Genomic DNA, 15,574 nt, shown 5'->3' with positions numbered 1-15,574 from the left:
CCAAGCAAATGTGCTCCTGGTGCCTTCCCCCAATTTTCTATTTATGTACTTATGGGACTCCAATGACTATCTAATGATCCCATACACCATTTCATTTAAGGAGAAGATTGGCTACAGGTTGTCTCTTGCAAAGTTCCATCCTCTAAATTGCACTCAGATTCCTGGGTGTCTTAATCCTGAAACAGCATTAAATTTCAATGAATATTCCCCGATCTCCTGCTGCAATGGGCCTAGAGGTCATTTAGATAGGCCATGATTTTTATAGTTCACCATTTCCTGGAAGCCAGTAATATATGAGGTGCGACCAGCATTCATGACCAGTGAGCATTAGCACAGGTGTCAACTCCATGGGAGTTGATGTTGCTGAAAAAAAACAAATGGGGTCAATCTTCCTTGTTTTGTTTCCAAAATCCTAAACCCTGGCCCTGCCATCCCAGACTCACATCGCTGACTCCAAAACTGGGAACAAGCAACTACTGAAGCTTCCAACATCCTAGAGAAGATCCAGAAAAATGCAGGAAAACAAGATTTATCTATGCAGCTGACCAGCAGGAAAATGTGGACACCTGCTTCTGGATGGCTTGGTCTCTGTATGTAAATTTGAAGACTGGTGACAGGAGAATGGGATAAAGGAAAGAAGGAAGGAGCAGGAGGTGGGAAAAGTCACTTTCACATCTGTCTCTCTGCCATCTTTCTTTCTATCCCTTCACTCCATGAGACTACTCACTCCAAGGTCAGCAATCACCTTCCTATAGCCAAGTCCAAAGAACTATACTGAATCCTGATCCTCTCTATGCACTGACTTTGACAATCAATCAATAACTTTTACTGAGCACTTTGTGCAGAGCACTGTACTAAGTGTCTGGGAGAGTACTGTAGAGTTAATAAATAATAATAATAACAATTATTATTATTATTGTGGCATTTTGCTTACTATGTGCCAGGCACTGTTCTAAGCACTGAGGTAGATACAAGATAGTCAGGCTGGACACAGTCTCTGTCCCACATAGGGCTCACAGTCTTAATCCCCATTTTACAAATGAGGGAACTGAGGCCCAGAGAAGTTAAGTGACTTGCCCAAGGTCACAGGGCAGACAAATGGTAGAACTGGGATTACAGCCCATGACCTTCCGACTCCCAGGCCCATGCTCTATCCACAAGGCCATGGTGCTTCTGATATGTCTTCAATATACATGATCCCTACCTTCAAGAAACTTACAGTCTCCATCCTCTTTCTGGACTATTTTTTTCCTTCTCAAAATATTTTCAGGCTAACAGTACCATCCTGGTTCTCCTCCCCACTCTCTGATTGATCCTTCTCAGTTTCCCTCTGACTCCTCCTCTGCCTCTGCTCATCTCTCTTATTGCGGGCATCCTCCAAACCTGTGTTCTAGGTCCTCTCCTCTTCTTGCTTTACACCACTCTCTTGGAAGCCTTTTAACCTCTATGCAGGTGACTTTCAAATCTATCTCTCCAGCCCTGACCTCAATCAGTCCACCATATTTATTGAATGTTTACTGTGTGCAGTGCACTGTACTAAGCACTTGGGAAAGTACAATATAACAGAGTTTGTTTCCAACTTCTCTGCCCACAGTGAGTTTACAGTCTAGACATTATTAATATAAATAAATTATGGATAAGTGCTGTGAGGCTGAGGGAGGGGAGGACAAAGGGTGCAAGGGTGATGCAGAAGGGAGTAGGAAAAGATGAAATGAGGGCTTAGTCAGGGAAGGTCTCTTGGAGGAAATGTGCTTTTGTGACCTCTTTTCTGAACAGCAATTCCACAACTCATGTCTCCAGAACATCTCCCCTTGGATGTCCTGCCAGCACTTTACACTCAACAAGGCAATAAGTGCCTCAGTTTTCCTCTTAAACTCAGTCCCTAGCACCTCATACTCAACCTGACAATAAACAAACTTCTCAATTTCCCTGAAACTCAGCCCTAGCACTGACACTCCCATCTAGGTTAGGTTCACCAAGCTTTCTGTTCCAGAAGTCCTCGGCTTTTGGCTATCATTTAACTTTCACATCCAATCCACTGAAAAATGGCGGTTTCCTTAGACAACATTTCCAAGACCCACTCCTTCCATTCCACCCAAACTGCTACCATCCTAACAAAATATTTCCTTAGCCCCCTTGCTTGTTTCTCAGTCTCCAGCTTCTATCCCCTCAAGTCTATAATATACCCTGCTGCTTTCTGAAGCAATGCTCAGCCCAGATCTCTCCTCTCCTGAAAACCTTATGGTGGCTTCCTTTGTCTCCTCATATTAAACAAAAACTCCTTACAATTAGCTTCAAGGGTCTCCATCACCTGGTCCCATCTTAATTAGCTGCTCTCTTCTGCTCTTCTCCAACTTGCTGTCTTTTGTTCTTCCCAAGCCAATCTTCTAGCTGTACCTCACTCTTGATTCACCCATTTCCAACCCTTTGCTCACTCTGTTTCCTCAGCTAGGAGCTCCTCACATCTGACAAACCACACACAGCTCTCCCTATATTCAAATCCTTCCTAAAATCCCAACTCCTCCATAAAGCTTTCCCTGATTACTTTCTTAGCACTCTGAACACTTCAGCCACCTTTGTAACTCCTGCCCTAGATTCAAGCTCCCTGCTCAGCTTTATTGATTTAGGGATGCTAAATTGATTTAAATGACTCCCAGATATATTTTTTATGCAAAAGCCCTGCTTCAAATAAAGAATGAAGGAGGATGAATTTGTAACAGATTCAGGATCTCTGGAAAGAGGGACAATAAGACTCATACACGTAATCAACAAACATCAGTCAACAAATAAGCTATTACTACTTTCAATTCTGCATAAATTTACCTTTCTAATTCTATAAACCAAACTTGGACAAATATCTGCAAGGGCCTCCTTCATGTCATTACAATTCATGTAGTTGCAAAGCTCATATGCAGAGTAAGGGCATATAATCAGTATATAATCATTTATAATATTAATGTTCATAATATTAATGACCACATAGTGAAGGTTTCTAAAATCCAAGAATGAATGACAAACTGAACCTCCAAATAGCTTATCACATGTCTACAAGTCCATACGTACAAAAATGTCCCTTCACGCATATATTGGAGGGGTCATCGAGGACCAGGTTCCTATATTTGGCCTGGCATTTCTAACTTTTGCGGTGGATAGCCGCTTCTCTGTCCTGCAGCCAGCTTGGTTTCATTGCCTACAAAGATTTTTCTTTCTCAGACTCTAGGATTCAGTCTTGCAGATAAGACCAGGAAAGGAGCCAAGCTGTAATTTGTGTTTAATATTCCAAAGCCTGTAGGATTCAGATAGAAAAAGAAATACCAGCATTCTTCAATATCGGGCCATCCCACATTTTTACTGGCTCCCCACACACAGAGCTAACTGCAAGGCTGTTATAGATGCATGTCCAAAGCACTATGAAAACATGCTGGGAATCCTCTTGACATAGCCATACTACTGCCAACCAAGATTCTGCTTCATTTCCCCCAACACATTTACTCTTTGTTCATTCAGGCTCCAATCTTAAAATAGGATCAATTTAGGAAAAAAAAAATGCCACGGGCAAAGAGAGGACTTACGGGGGATTGTCGCATTTTCTCTGCCTAAACCGGGCTCCTGTCCCACAAGTCCTGCTACACATACTCCATGGGCTCCATAGGCTCCAGTCTCCATCCACATGCTCCGGGATGGGAGTTTTACTGACACACTCCCCAGCACGGCACCACTGAAACAGAGTACCAATAATTTGCATGACAGTCACCAGGCAAGTCACTCTCACAAGGAATGAATGCTGAACAAATATATTGAAGGGGTGGGCGGGTGAAAAACTCTGGACAGGGGCTACTGGTCATTCTGGTGCTGGATCCCTGCCTTCAATCATTCAAATATTAGGGAGGATAGAGGGGGATGAAGACCCTTTCTGTCCTGCTTCTCTGAAAATGAACATTTTCTTGCCTTTTTCATGTTTTGGGGTAGTCTAATGTAGGAAACTAAATACATCCATAATGCAATTAGGGAATATTCTTCTTATATACATCTGGACAGAACAGGATACAGTGTTAGAAGAAACAGCTGTGCATATGTACATGTCATCAGCCATGGCACACGACTCTAAGGTGAGTATTTCTAAGCATGAGATTTGTCAAGAAACTATCCCACATGTTACAGGAAAACATGGTCTAAATGAGAATAGTTTACTTTTAGACAATGTAAACAGCTCTGATTAGCTGACCATGATGTCTGAATACTAGAAAATAGCTATATCCAACATCTTTGGCACTAAGAGGTTTTACTGCACTGAAGAAGAGCTTCTCTACACGAGAGAACCCACCAAGGGTGTATATTTCAATCAATCAATCTTATTTATTGAGCGCTTACTGTGTGCAGAGCACTGTACTAAGCGCTTGGGAAGTACAAGTTGGCAACATATAGAGACAGTCCCTACCCAACAGTGGGCTCACAGTCTAAAAGGGGGAGACAGAGAACAAAACCAAACATACTAACAAAATAAAATAGAATAGATATGTACAAGTAAAATAAATAAATAAATAAATATTTGCAAATGTATTATTGAGGACACTTCTAATTTTCTTTTATGAATAGTGGATGGAGGCTATTTGCAATTAGTAGGTCCAGATGCTTTGATCTGAGCTTCAACCTGCTTCAGGTTTACTTTCATTTAGGAAAATGTGAGTAAGTTCCAAGGCAATAGACTTATCAAAATGGTTCATGATGTGGTCTGAGCTTTAAAAACGTTGATGATGAACAAACGAAACAGAGGTAAGTCCTGTTGGCTCCATTTCTTCGACAGCCCAATAATTCAGAAGACATATTTTTTGAGTTAAGCACTTTTCAGTGTGTTTTTGTGAGCAGGGTTAGGGAAGGGGATGAGGCGATTTGGAGACTGCCAAGTCCAGTGAGTTGTCTTAGAAAGAAATGGAAATAGGAAAGGAAGGGAAAAAGGTGGGAAAAGCATCTTAGGGTTTGAATTACCTTGTCGGCTCCACACTCAGTGCCATCTAGAGGAGGATCCAGCTTGGTTTTGCAGGATGTGTCTCCTTCCACAAGGCACCACAGGCCTGCGCACATCAAATGCTGAAATCCAAAAGGACAGGGAACTGTCACTATATTCGGAGTTTTGGGCTAACAATTCAAAACCTGCACAATTTGGAAGCAAAGCTTCCTTGAATGGGTCCACAGTCATAGTTGGTGACTTCTTTCCATTAAACTTTGAAGGATCTGAGTAAGGAGGCCACTGTCAGAACTAGAGAATTCTGGACACCTCTTTGCCAACCCCAAAATTCTATTACATAGGTATGGACATTGTAAAGATACGGAAAAGGTTCCTGGTGGGAAGGAAAAAAAATCTAGGGTGCATCTGCATTCGGGAAGGAGAGGAACCAATGAACCCTCTCCTCCCTTATATTCTCCTCCCACACCCCTGGGATCTTGGGCACTGCTTTCAGCCAGTGGGATTAGGCAACAGGAGTTGAAGTGGAAGAAATCTGGGCTCTGAAAACAAAACTTCGGAACATAAAGACATGCAATGTCTTATCTGGAAGCCAACATTTTCCACTGGTTGAAAGGCCACCCTAGGTCAGGCCTGAAACCACTTGGATTTGGGAAGACATGAGAGACTTGTAACTGAAATCATCTGGGGAACTGGTTTGTTTTCAATCAAATAAAATTCATGATTTAAATGATTTGAACTGCCTGTCAATAGAGTAGTCAGTAATTAGATGTCTTCCTAATTTCCCTATGATACAGTTAATACAAAGGATATTAGTAATTTAATCTGGTGCTACATCACCTTACACATTTTTGAAGGTCAAAGAATATGCAATAGCAAAAAGAGGCCAAGGAAATCCTAGGGCAGAATTTTTTTTTCCTTGCTGGTATTTTGTTAAGTGCTTACTATGTGCCAGGCATTGGTACTAAGTGCTGGGGTAGATACAAGCTAACACAGCCCATGTCCCATATGGGACTTATAGTCTTCATCTTCATTTTACAGTTGAAGTAACTGAGGCACAGAGAAGTTAAGTGACTTGCCTGAGGTCACACAGCAGACAAGTGGCAGAACTGGAATTAGAAGGCAGATCCTTCTCACTCCTAGGCCTGTGCTCTATCCACTGGGCAACACTGCTTCTGGATGCTTCAGGAAGCAGCATGGTCTAGTGGAGGAGTCAGAGGACCCGGGTTCTAATTCCGGTTCTGCTACTTGCCTGCTGTGTGACTTTGGGAAATTCACTTAGCTTCGCAGTGCCTCAATTTCTTCATCTGCAAAATGGGATTACTCAGTCTGTGAGCTTGATCTGGGACAGGGACTGTGTCCAACCTAACCTGTATCTACCCAAGCACTTAGAATGGTGCTTGGCACATGATAAATGCTTAACAAGTAAAATAATAACAGTGATTGTTATTATTATTATTACTAATGCTATTGTACTCTCTCAAGCACTTAGTATAGTGCTCTGCCCTTGGTACGTGCTCAATGAATTCTAGTGGTTGAATGATTCCCGGGTTCAGTGGCATTCCAAGGCCCACTGGATGGGAAGCACTGTCCAAGAAGCCCTCCTGCAGTGTCTGATGATGTGCCAGTGTGTTAAAGCATACTTACCATTTTGGAAAGGATCTATTAAAAATGACTTACAACAACCTGCATGAAGAATTATGAATGGAACTAAAATCTCCATGCAGATTAGGTGTCTACAGATCATATCCAAAAGTCGGAGTTATGAACACATATTTTGTGGAAGAATACAACCTAAGCATATATAAATAGTGATAGTTATAGAACACAAAATTCAGTTTTTGGGACATCAGAGGATGAATTGGTAGGCCAATTGAACTTTTCAAGATACAGTTTAAATTATCAAGACTCCCTGGGTAAACCTGTGTGAAGCAATGTTATGTAACCTGAAATGTTTATACCCCAACTTTTAACTGTTCCTGTCTGGAGACATGCATGTGTTCAAAGCACAGTGGAATCACAAGTAATTTTAAACATCTGTACGGTTGGGAACTGCAATTCTAGCTTTTCAAAATGCAAAAAATTTAGGAGTTATGGGGATTAAAAAAATAATACAAGGATGAAACCAAAAGGAGAAAGAGATGTCCTTATTTTGTAGAGATAAAAAAATTTGTAAGAAAAAAAAATAGAAGGATGAAAACAAAGGAGGAAGAGATGCCCTTACTTAGATCTTTCACCTTTCAGTTTGCCTGCCCTGATCTGTGACCCACAGAAGTTGATGCTTTGAATGGAATGTTATATATTTGTGTAGAAAAAAAACCCTTAAGTTTTTCTCTGTTATTGTTCACATTTTAATGTAATGGCAAAAAGATGAGAGCCTTAACTTCAGTGCCAGCTGGTCTTGTAAAGATTTATTGCACCTCATTAAATAGTTTGATTCAACACACTTTAACCTTATAGTTCTTCAACAATGTAATATAAGTGTGTGCATGTGCATGTGTGCGTGAGAACAAACTGACACATACACCAGAGCATATTTATGTGGTGGTGGGATCTGATAAGTAGTGAAAATAAATCATGCCACTAAGAAAAAGAAAAAGGAAGTTGGGCTAAACATGGTGTTATTATACCTAGGAACTTTACTGTATTTTCTTTTTCATACAAATTTTAGGTCATCTGAAAAAGTATTTTTTCATAATAACAAAGGGACAAAGTGGGAATCCAAAGATGTAAATTCTAATACCAATTCTCTATTTGCTTTTCTGCAAAAACAACACAATTCACTAATCCCCTGAATGTATATAGTGATTTTATTTTCAAAAACGCTTTCACATCATTATCTCATTTGTCTTCACAACATCCCTGTGGGTGCTTGGACAAACCATTTACCCTGGCTATGCTTCAATTTCCTTCACAGAAAATGGGCATGACAACAGCAATCTGCCTCAGAGGGTTGTGGTGAGGAATGACGAATGAAAACAAACGTAAAGCATTCATCCAATACAAACTGCTCTAGGCCTGCTACATGATCACGTAAGTTCCATGGAAATACTAAACCCACAATAATGATCATTCAGAGACATGGCCATATGGTGGAAATCCCAGTACAGTTCTGCAGGATGTTCGCAACTCAGTGGGGTCTTCAGCAGCATAGACTGGATGAAATGATCTGTAGGCTCTATTTTGTGTTATTTCAAAGTTTTGGTAAACACACAAGATATTCGTTAGGAAAAGAAATCTGATTCTCTCTCCCATACACAACTCAGTAATGGCTTGTGTGCATATACCTACAGAATGAAGCCTAAGAAGCTCTGAATGGAAAGGAACTAGCTATGCCTTTCTATAGTAAACAGAGTAGTCAACTCTTCAGCTAGATGAAGACACGGTAGCCTCTAATTGTTTTCAATTCTAATTTTAAAGAGTATGGGTAATGCACAATTTGCATCACCACTGACATATTGAAGTGGGGAGAAAAAAGACCACGACCATTGCTTTTTTCCCTGGTTCTCTTGGGAAAATATTTTCTAAAATAAAATCAGTACAACGAATATCTTTGAGGATTTTTTAAGGGTATTTGTTGAACATTTACTATGTGTCAAACACTCTTCTAAGCGCTGCAGTAGGTACAAGTTAATTAGGTTGGACACAGTCCCTGTCCCACATGTGGCTCATCATTCTAAGACGGAGGGATAACAGGGATTTAATCCCCATTTTACAGCTGAGGAACTTGAGGCACAGAAAAGTAAAGTGACTTGCTCAAGATTACACAGCAACCAATTGGGAAAGCCAGAATTAGAACCCTGATCCATGCTTTTTCTCCTAGGCCATGCTGCTTCTCAACGTTTCATTGTGTTTCCAAAGTGCTGTGAGTTCTTGAAGTGAAAGTGCTCTAGGATCCCAAAGAACTGTTTGTAGTTAACATAACCACTAAAACCTTAATTCAGAAAACTGTTAAGCAGAAAGAGTTAGCGGTTAATATCTCTCCCTCTACCAACTCTGCTATATTCTACTCTCCCAAGTGCTCATTACAGTGCTCTGCACACATTAAGTGCTCAGTAAGTATGACTGACTGATTGACATCATGCCTGCCCTAATGCTGTGCTTGCACCACTACACTGACCATCGCCCTCTTTGATATTGAGCTCTGAGCAGTTGTTGCTTCACTCATTCATTCATTCATTCAATTGTATTTATTGAGCATTTACTGTGTGCAGAGCACTGTACTAAGTGCTTGGGAAGCACAAGTCGGCAACATACAGAGATGGTCCCTATTCAACTCATAAAACACTGGAAATCAGCTCTGTCAAACCCATATATCTACTCTGATTCACTCTGATTTCCTGCCTTCAAATTTGATATTAGTTAAGCTCCTTGTGGGGCAGGGGACGTCTGCCAACTCTGTTGTGCTGTGATCTCCCAAACGTTTAGTACAGAGCTCTGCACGTAATAAGTGCTTCATAAATACCACTGGTTGATTACCAAATAGTAAATGCCACAGGAAGCATTTACTACATATCCAGTGCCTTAAATTAGCTCCTTATGGACACAGATTACTCTAAATCTGTTTCTTTTCCCCTCCCCACATTGCTTTTTGCATATTTCTTTGAGTCCATTGAACCATGCTTATCAGGAACATCAATATACATTAATATCGGTATAAACGTTTTAAATGTGACATAAAGATGAAAAAAGAAATGCCATTAGAGTTTAATTATTTTTGCAACAAAAAATTTTAATACAGTAGTAAAAGGGATCTACAAATTGCAGATTAGGAATATTTCAAAATAGCCTTTTATAACTCATGGAGTTCTCATTAGTTACAGGGATCAAGGCATATTTTGTTATATTATGTCCAAGTAGGTGTATGGTGTTAAAATAAAAATATAAATTCTAGAATTCCCTAATTTGGGTTACAAGATGAAGTGAGTTCCAACTAGAAACAATAAAGAAACTTTTCTCCATCCCACAAATAGATGCAATGAACTCACAGGCATACCAACATATGCTCATATCACTATTTCAAGGGATAATTACTCCAATAAAAATAGTTATCTATATGATGTTCTATTTCCCATCATTAGAGGATGGTAAACATAGGATTTTGTAATAAACGTGCTTTTGATTCATTACTAAATACAGAACCTATTTCAGCAAACAGCTAAAAGAAAACTGGTAACTACTTGCCTGTGCTGTGTTCTGTTGCCATACCACTAAAATGCTCTGGGTACTTGTCATGAGGACTCTGCATTTAATATGTGATATGGATCGTGCTACAACAAGCTTTCATTTACCAGCCTTGGTGCTGTATGTTACCAAGATGTTTTACCACTTTATTAACTCCATTTGAACAGAGGTTGTATCCTTTTCAACTAAAGCTGCTATTAAATGGAAAATAAGGCAGATGGAAGCTGTCAAAAGGGAAAATTCTGGCACTTGAAAAGTAATATTCCGGAGTGGCAGAAGTTGCGGGGGGGCAACCATGTGGATTACATTGGACTCTTGGAAATCATATGGGGCTCCAACTTGCTTTTTGTATGCTGAATTCTTGTATTTGCAGTGTTGGAATTTCCAAATGAGGTCCCCTGAATTGGGAGACATAACTTTGCCTTCTCCCCTTACCATACCAAGCAGGCTTCACAGCAATTAACTGATTTCAGAAAAATGGGATTAGGATCTCTTTTGCACAACCCCTACTGATACCCATCAAGGGTAGGTTAACTAAAGATCCACCTGCTTTTATTCCAGGTACCTAGGAATGCTTTTTTGTTCCTTCTTCTTATTAAGCAGAAGGCAAAGAGAAACCAACTTGATTAATATGCATAGAGGAGCAAACTACTTCTAAATGTGGAATGCTTTTTCAGAAGGCAGGATTATTGGCTTTTTATTTCTAAAAAGGTAACTTATAATATGGGAAATATCACAGAGATCATTTCCCACAACTTCTGACAGGGAATTGATAGCTCTCCTGGGTTTTGTTAAAAGAAATGGACGCAAGACCTAAGGTTATGTACTGCTGAACCACTCTTCCCGAAGAGACACTGGGGATGTTCCCCTTGCTGTAAAGGCTAAACGTACTTAGCATAAAAGTCTGGCCTACCAGTTCAAGATATGAATTAATTAAAGGGAGGTGCCTGAAACAATATAAGAAAGTAGTAGTAAGAGAGATGAGTCAATCAATCGTATTTATTGCGGGCTTCCTGTGTGCAGAGCTCTGTACTAAGTGCTTGGGATAGTACAACAGAGTTGGTAGACACATTCCCTGCCCACAATGAGCTCACAGTCTAGAGGGTGAGACAGACATTAATAAGAATAAATAAATGGGAAGTTGATGGCTGGTCATGAAGAGGTCTCTTCACCTACATTTGCATTCAAGGATGGAATCCCACTGTCTTTTAAAACAAAGGGCAGCTCTCGTCTTGTCTTATGCTGTCGAGTCATCTCTGACCCTCAGCGACACCATGGACACATCTCTTCCAGAATGCCCCATCTCCACCTGTAATCATTCTGTTAGTGTATCCACAGAGTTTTCTTGGTAAAAATATGGAAGTGGTTTACCACTGCCTCCTTCCGCACGGCAAAATTGAGTCTCCACCCTTGAATCTCTCCCATGCCGCTGTTACCCAGCAGAGGTGAGTTTTGACTTATAGCAAAGTGCCTTCCATTCACTAGCCACTGCCCAAGGAAGGAATGGAATGGTTATGTCTCTGCTTGACTCTCCCTCCCATAGTGGGACTGGTAGAGTACTGGAAACTCCCCAGATGCAACCCTGAAAGGGGAGGGCAGCTCTACCACTTTTGAAAGTAGGAGACACTGGAAGGATTTTACACGTTAATTTGGGTAATTTGGAAAGCTCCTTTCCAAATCTCTTGCAATAGTGATAAAAATAATAGTGATATTTGCTAAGTGGTTACTATGTGCTAACCACTGGGATAGATACAAGATAATCAGGTCCCATAGGGGCTCATAATCCAAGTATGGGGAACAAATAGTTCTTCATGTCTAAATCTTCAGTGCTAGGCACTACGTGGCCACTCAAAAAAAGTTTTGATTTTAATTGCTTTGCATTTATAATTTGTTATAGTTATTCACAATGATATTACTTGATCCCCAAGCTTAGTCCCATACTGTACAACAGAGGTTTAAAGAGGAGGATGGTCAAAAATTTTTTTAAAAAAACTATGAAAAGTAGTTTGGGGTTATTTTTTTCTTCATAACTCCTCTTAAAATGTAGTTTAAAATGTAAAATAAATAAAACTAGAGTGATCAAATTGGACCATTTCCACTACATTCTTTTTACAATCAATCAATTAATGGAGCACTTACAGAGCACAGACCACTGTACTAGGACTGTATTAAGCTTGTTGTGGGCAGAGAGAGTGTCTACCAACAATCAAACAAAAACTCCCTCACATCAAACAAAATCTCCTCACCATTGGCTTTTAAGCACTCAATCACCTTGCCCCCTCCTACCTCACGTCCTTACTTTCCTACTATAACCCAGCCTGTAAACAAAATTCCTTTAATGCTAACCTTCTCACTGTATGTCAATCTCATCTATCTCACCCCTGACCTCTCACCCACAACCAACCTCTGGCCTGGAACGCCCTCCCTTCTCAAATCAGGCAGATAATTGCTCTCCCCCACTTCAAAGCCTTCTTGAAGGCACATCTCCTCCAAGAAGCCTTCCCTAACTAAACCCTCCTATCCTCTTCTCTCACTCCCTTCTGCTTCTCCCTGACATGCTCTCTTAATTCATCATCATTATTCATACTCCCTCCCATTTCCACAGTTCATATGTATATACATATATATGTATATGTATCTGTAATTTATTTACTTATGTTGATGTCTGTCTCCCCCTCTAAATTGTGAGCTCATTTTGGGCAAGGACTGCGCCTGTTTGTTGTTGTACTGTACTCTCCCAAGCGCTTAGTACAGTGCTTTGCACACAGTAAGTGCTCAGTAAATATTGTTGAATGAATGAATACCAATTCTGATATGTAGTACTGTCCCAAGCGCTTAATATAGTGCTCTGCACACAGTAAGTGCTCAATAAATGATTGACTGCTTCTTGTGACCCTCCTGGACAGTCCAGTGGTTAGAGCCACTGCTATGGTAAGGGAGAAGGGAAGGGCGGAAAGGGAGACAAAGGGGCCCAGCACACATTGAGCATGGTCAATCACAAACAAGGACTCCTCCCATCTAGATACCAGGTGTGATGGCTCCCAAGTAGATGAGTTTTTGACTTTCATTGGGAGAGTTGCACATCAGAGCTGGCTCATTGTGCCAAGCTCTGCGTCAACACTGCAAACTTGATAGTAAAGAATCTCCTCTCCCACTTGGCTGCACATTGGCTGCACACCCACTATGCTTACTGAGTGTTGAGTCACAGAAGCAGCTGAGTCAGAGGACAGAATCCTTGCTATGATAGTGTGACAGTTGAGAAACCTCCAAATCCACCACCTGAGAAAATCCACTGGACAGGCTGAGCTGAGGATGACTCACCTTTGAACCCCCATAGGCACACCTCATCCTTTTAAATTTTCTATATTTATTGATTATCTAGTTTACCCGAACCAAAGATGGAGCCAGATAATCAAGAATTTACTGTGATTCTGTCCTTCTTGTATTGAGTGTAATTGAAACATTCTCCCATTCCATCATAGAAGACCTCTCCTGACATATTCATGCCCACGGATTCTCCTGCCAGGTTTTGGACAGATTTAGTTTCAATCAACTCACAGTATCCAATTACCTACTCCCCATATCTCTTAGATTGTGAGTCCCTTGTGGGACGGGGACTGTGTCTCACCTGATTATCTACCTCAGTGCTTAGCACATAAGAAGTGCTTAATAACTACAATAATTTAAAAATGTTACTGTATATGTGATGAGAAGCAGATGTAAAGTGCATTCAGGGAAATCTATCACTTTCAAGCATAGGTAGAAATGACTTTGTCATAATTTGTATTTCCTTTGCCTGGTTTACACTCTTTATGATCTTGCAGATTTCAATAATTCCTTCTCAACTTAGAAGCATACTGATTTTTTCTCTCTCCACCAGATAGCTGCTGCTCCAGAGCAATTCCCAGGCTTCTCTCTCCAAAAGATGGCTGAGAGACGCCACCGCGGCTGCTGCCTTCCTACCCCGACACCCAGGGTCTGCGGTGGCATACTCTACTGGACCACCACACTGCCTCCCAGGGAACCTGCACAAGCTCTCCTCCACGTCACCAAGAGCTTCCATCCCAACCTATCCTCCACCAAGGAGGAAAGCAAACAAAGCACATTCTTGCCTCCACAAATCCTCAGGAAGGCTCTGGTATCCACTGTTTCTGCTGCAGGGGTTACAGAAATTATGCTCCACCAGTTACATTGATAACAATACTAGTAATAATGGTATTTGTTAGGAGCTTACTATGTGTCAAGCACTTTTCTAACCGCTGGGATAGATATAAGCTAGTCAGTTTGGGCACATCCCCTGTCCCACAAGGGGCTCATAATCTCCATTCCCATTTTACAGATGAGATAGCTGAGACACAGAGAAGATAAGTGACTTGCCTAGGGTCACACAGCTGGCAAGCGGTGGAGCTGGGAGTAAATTGCAAGTCTTTCTGACTCCAAGGCCAGTGCTCAATCTACTGCACTAATATTGGTTTTTTGATTTTTATTGTCATTATGGTATTTAAGTACTTATTTTGTGTCAAGCAGTATTCTAAGCTGTTCTAAGAGAGGAAACACAAAGTCACAAAGCCTTAGTGTTGTGTTTCCTCACTTCTTACGTGTCTTTTGCCAGTTCCTTCTTCCATCCTTTAATTTTTAGATTGCGAACCCAGGAATGTGTCTAATTCCCACCTGTGCATTCTTTCCCATGGCTTAGTACTGTGTTTGTTTTTCTATGGTATTTGTTAAGTGCTTACTATGTGACAGGCACTGTTCTAAGCATTGGGGTAGATACAAGCTAATCAGGTTGGACTCAGTCCATATCCCACATTGGGCTCAAAATTTTAATCCCCACTTTACAGATGAGGTAACTGCGGCACAGAGAAGTTAAGTGACTGCCCGAGGTCACATAGCAGACAGGTGGTGAAACTGGGAGAAAATGCAGGTCTTTCTGACTCCCAGACACCTGCTCTACTGCTAGGAAATACTGCTTCTTAGGGTTCTTTACATAATATGCACTTAATAAATTCCATTACTTCCAAACCATATTCACCTTATATATTTTACTCTCCAACTCCCTCTTTGCTCCTCTCAAACTTATCTGTACCTAACTCACCATGTCACCATGTTTAGGGCTTTGAACTCCCTCCCTAAATCCAACATCCCGTCAACCTCCCCCACCCCATATTAAAAGTCCTGTTGAAAAGTCACCTCCTCAAGCAGGTCTTCAAGTAATTCCCAGCACCCCAAGTTGCATAAACCCCTCAACCATCTCTAGCACTTATGTACTTATCGGTACCCTTCCCAAGGACTTATGTATTTATATTTAGTCATCTCTACATTCATTTAATTTATTCTGATTACTACATTTGTAAATATTTTTAGATCTGTCATCTCCATTAAAGTTTAGGGTCCTAGCAGAAGGGAAATATGTCTTCTGTAGCTGTT

The 15,574-nt window shown here is 40.8% G+C and overlaps 1 protein-coding gene across 1 annotated transcript in view; it reads right to left on the bottom strand.

The window, feature by feature from the left end:
* ADAMTS17 (ADAM metallopeptidase with thrombospondin type 1 motif 17) overlaps nucleotides 1-15,574 on the bottom strand; it is a 389,768-nt gene that overhangs the window by 168,832 nt on the left and 205,362 nt on the right. The window contains exons 11-12 of the mRNA XM_038746936.1: nucleotides 4,987-5,088; nucleotides 3,573-3,718 (exon numbers count right to left, since the gene is read on the bottom strand). Of these exons, the coding sequence (XP_038602864.1) occupies nucleotides 3,573-3,718; nucleotides 4,987-5,088 (248 nt within the window). The remainder of the gene's footprint in view (nucleotides 1-3,572; nucleotides 3,719-4,986; nucleotides 5,089-15,574) is intronic.

Source organism: Tachyglossus aculeatus, chromosome 5 (genome assembly GCF_015852505.1).
Source record: "Tachyglossus aculeatus isolate mTacAcu1 chromosome 5, mTacAcu1.pri, whole genome shotgun sequence".
Taxonomy (NCBI): Eukaryota; Metazoa; Chordata; class Mammalia; order Monotremata; family Tachyglossidae; genus Tachyglossus; species Tachyglossus aculeatus.
Note: the sequence above shows the minus strand (reverse complement) of the source record. Positions and strands in the feature narration are given on the sequence as shown.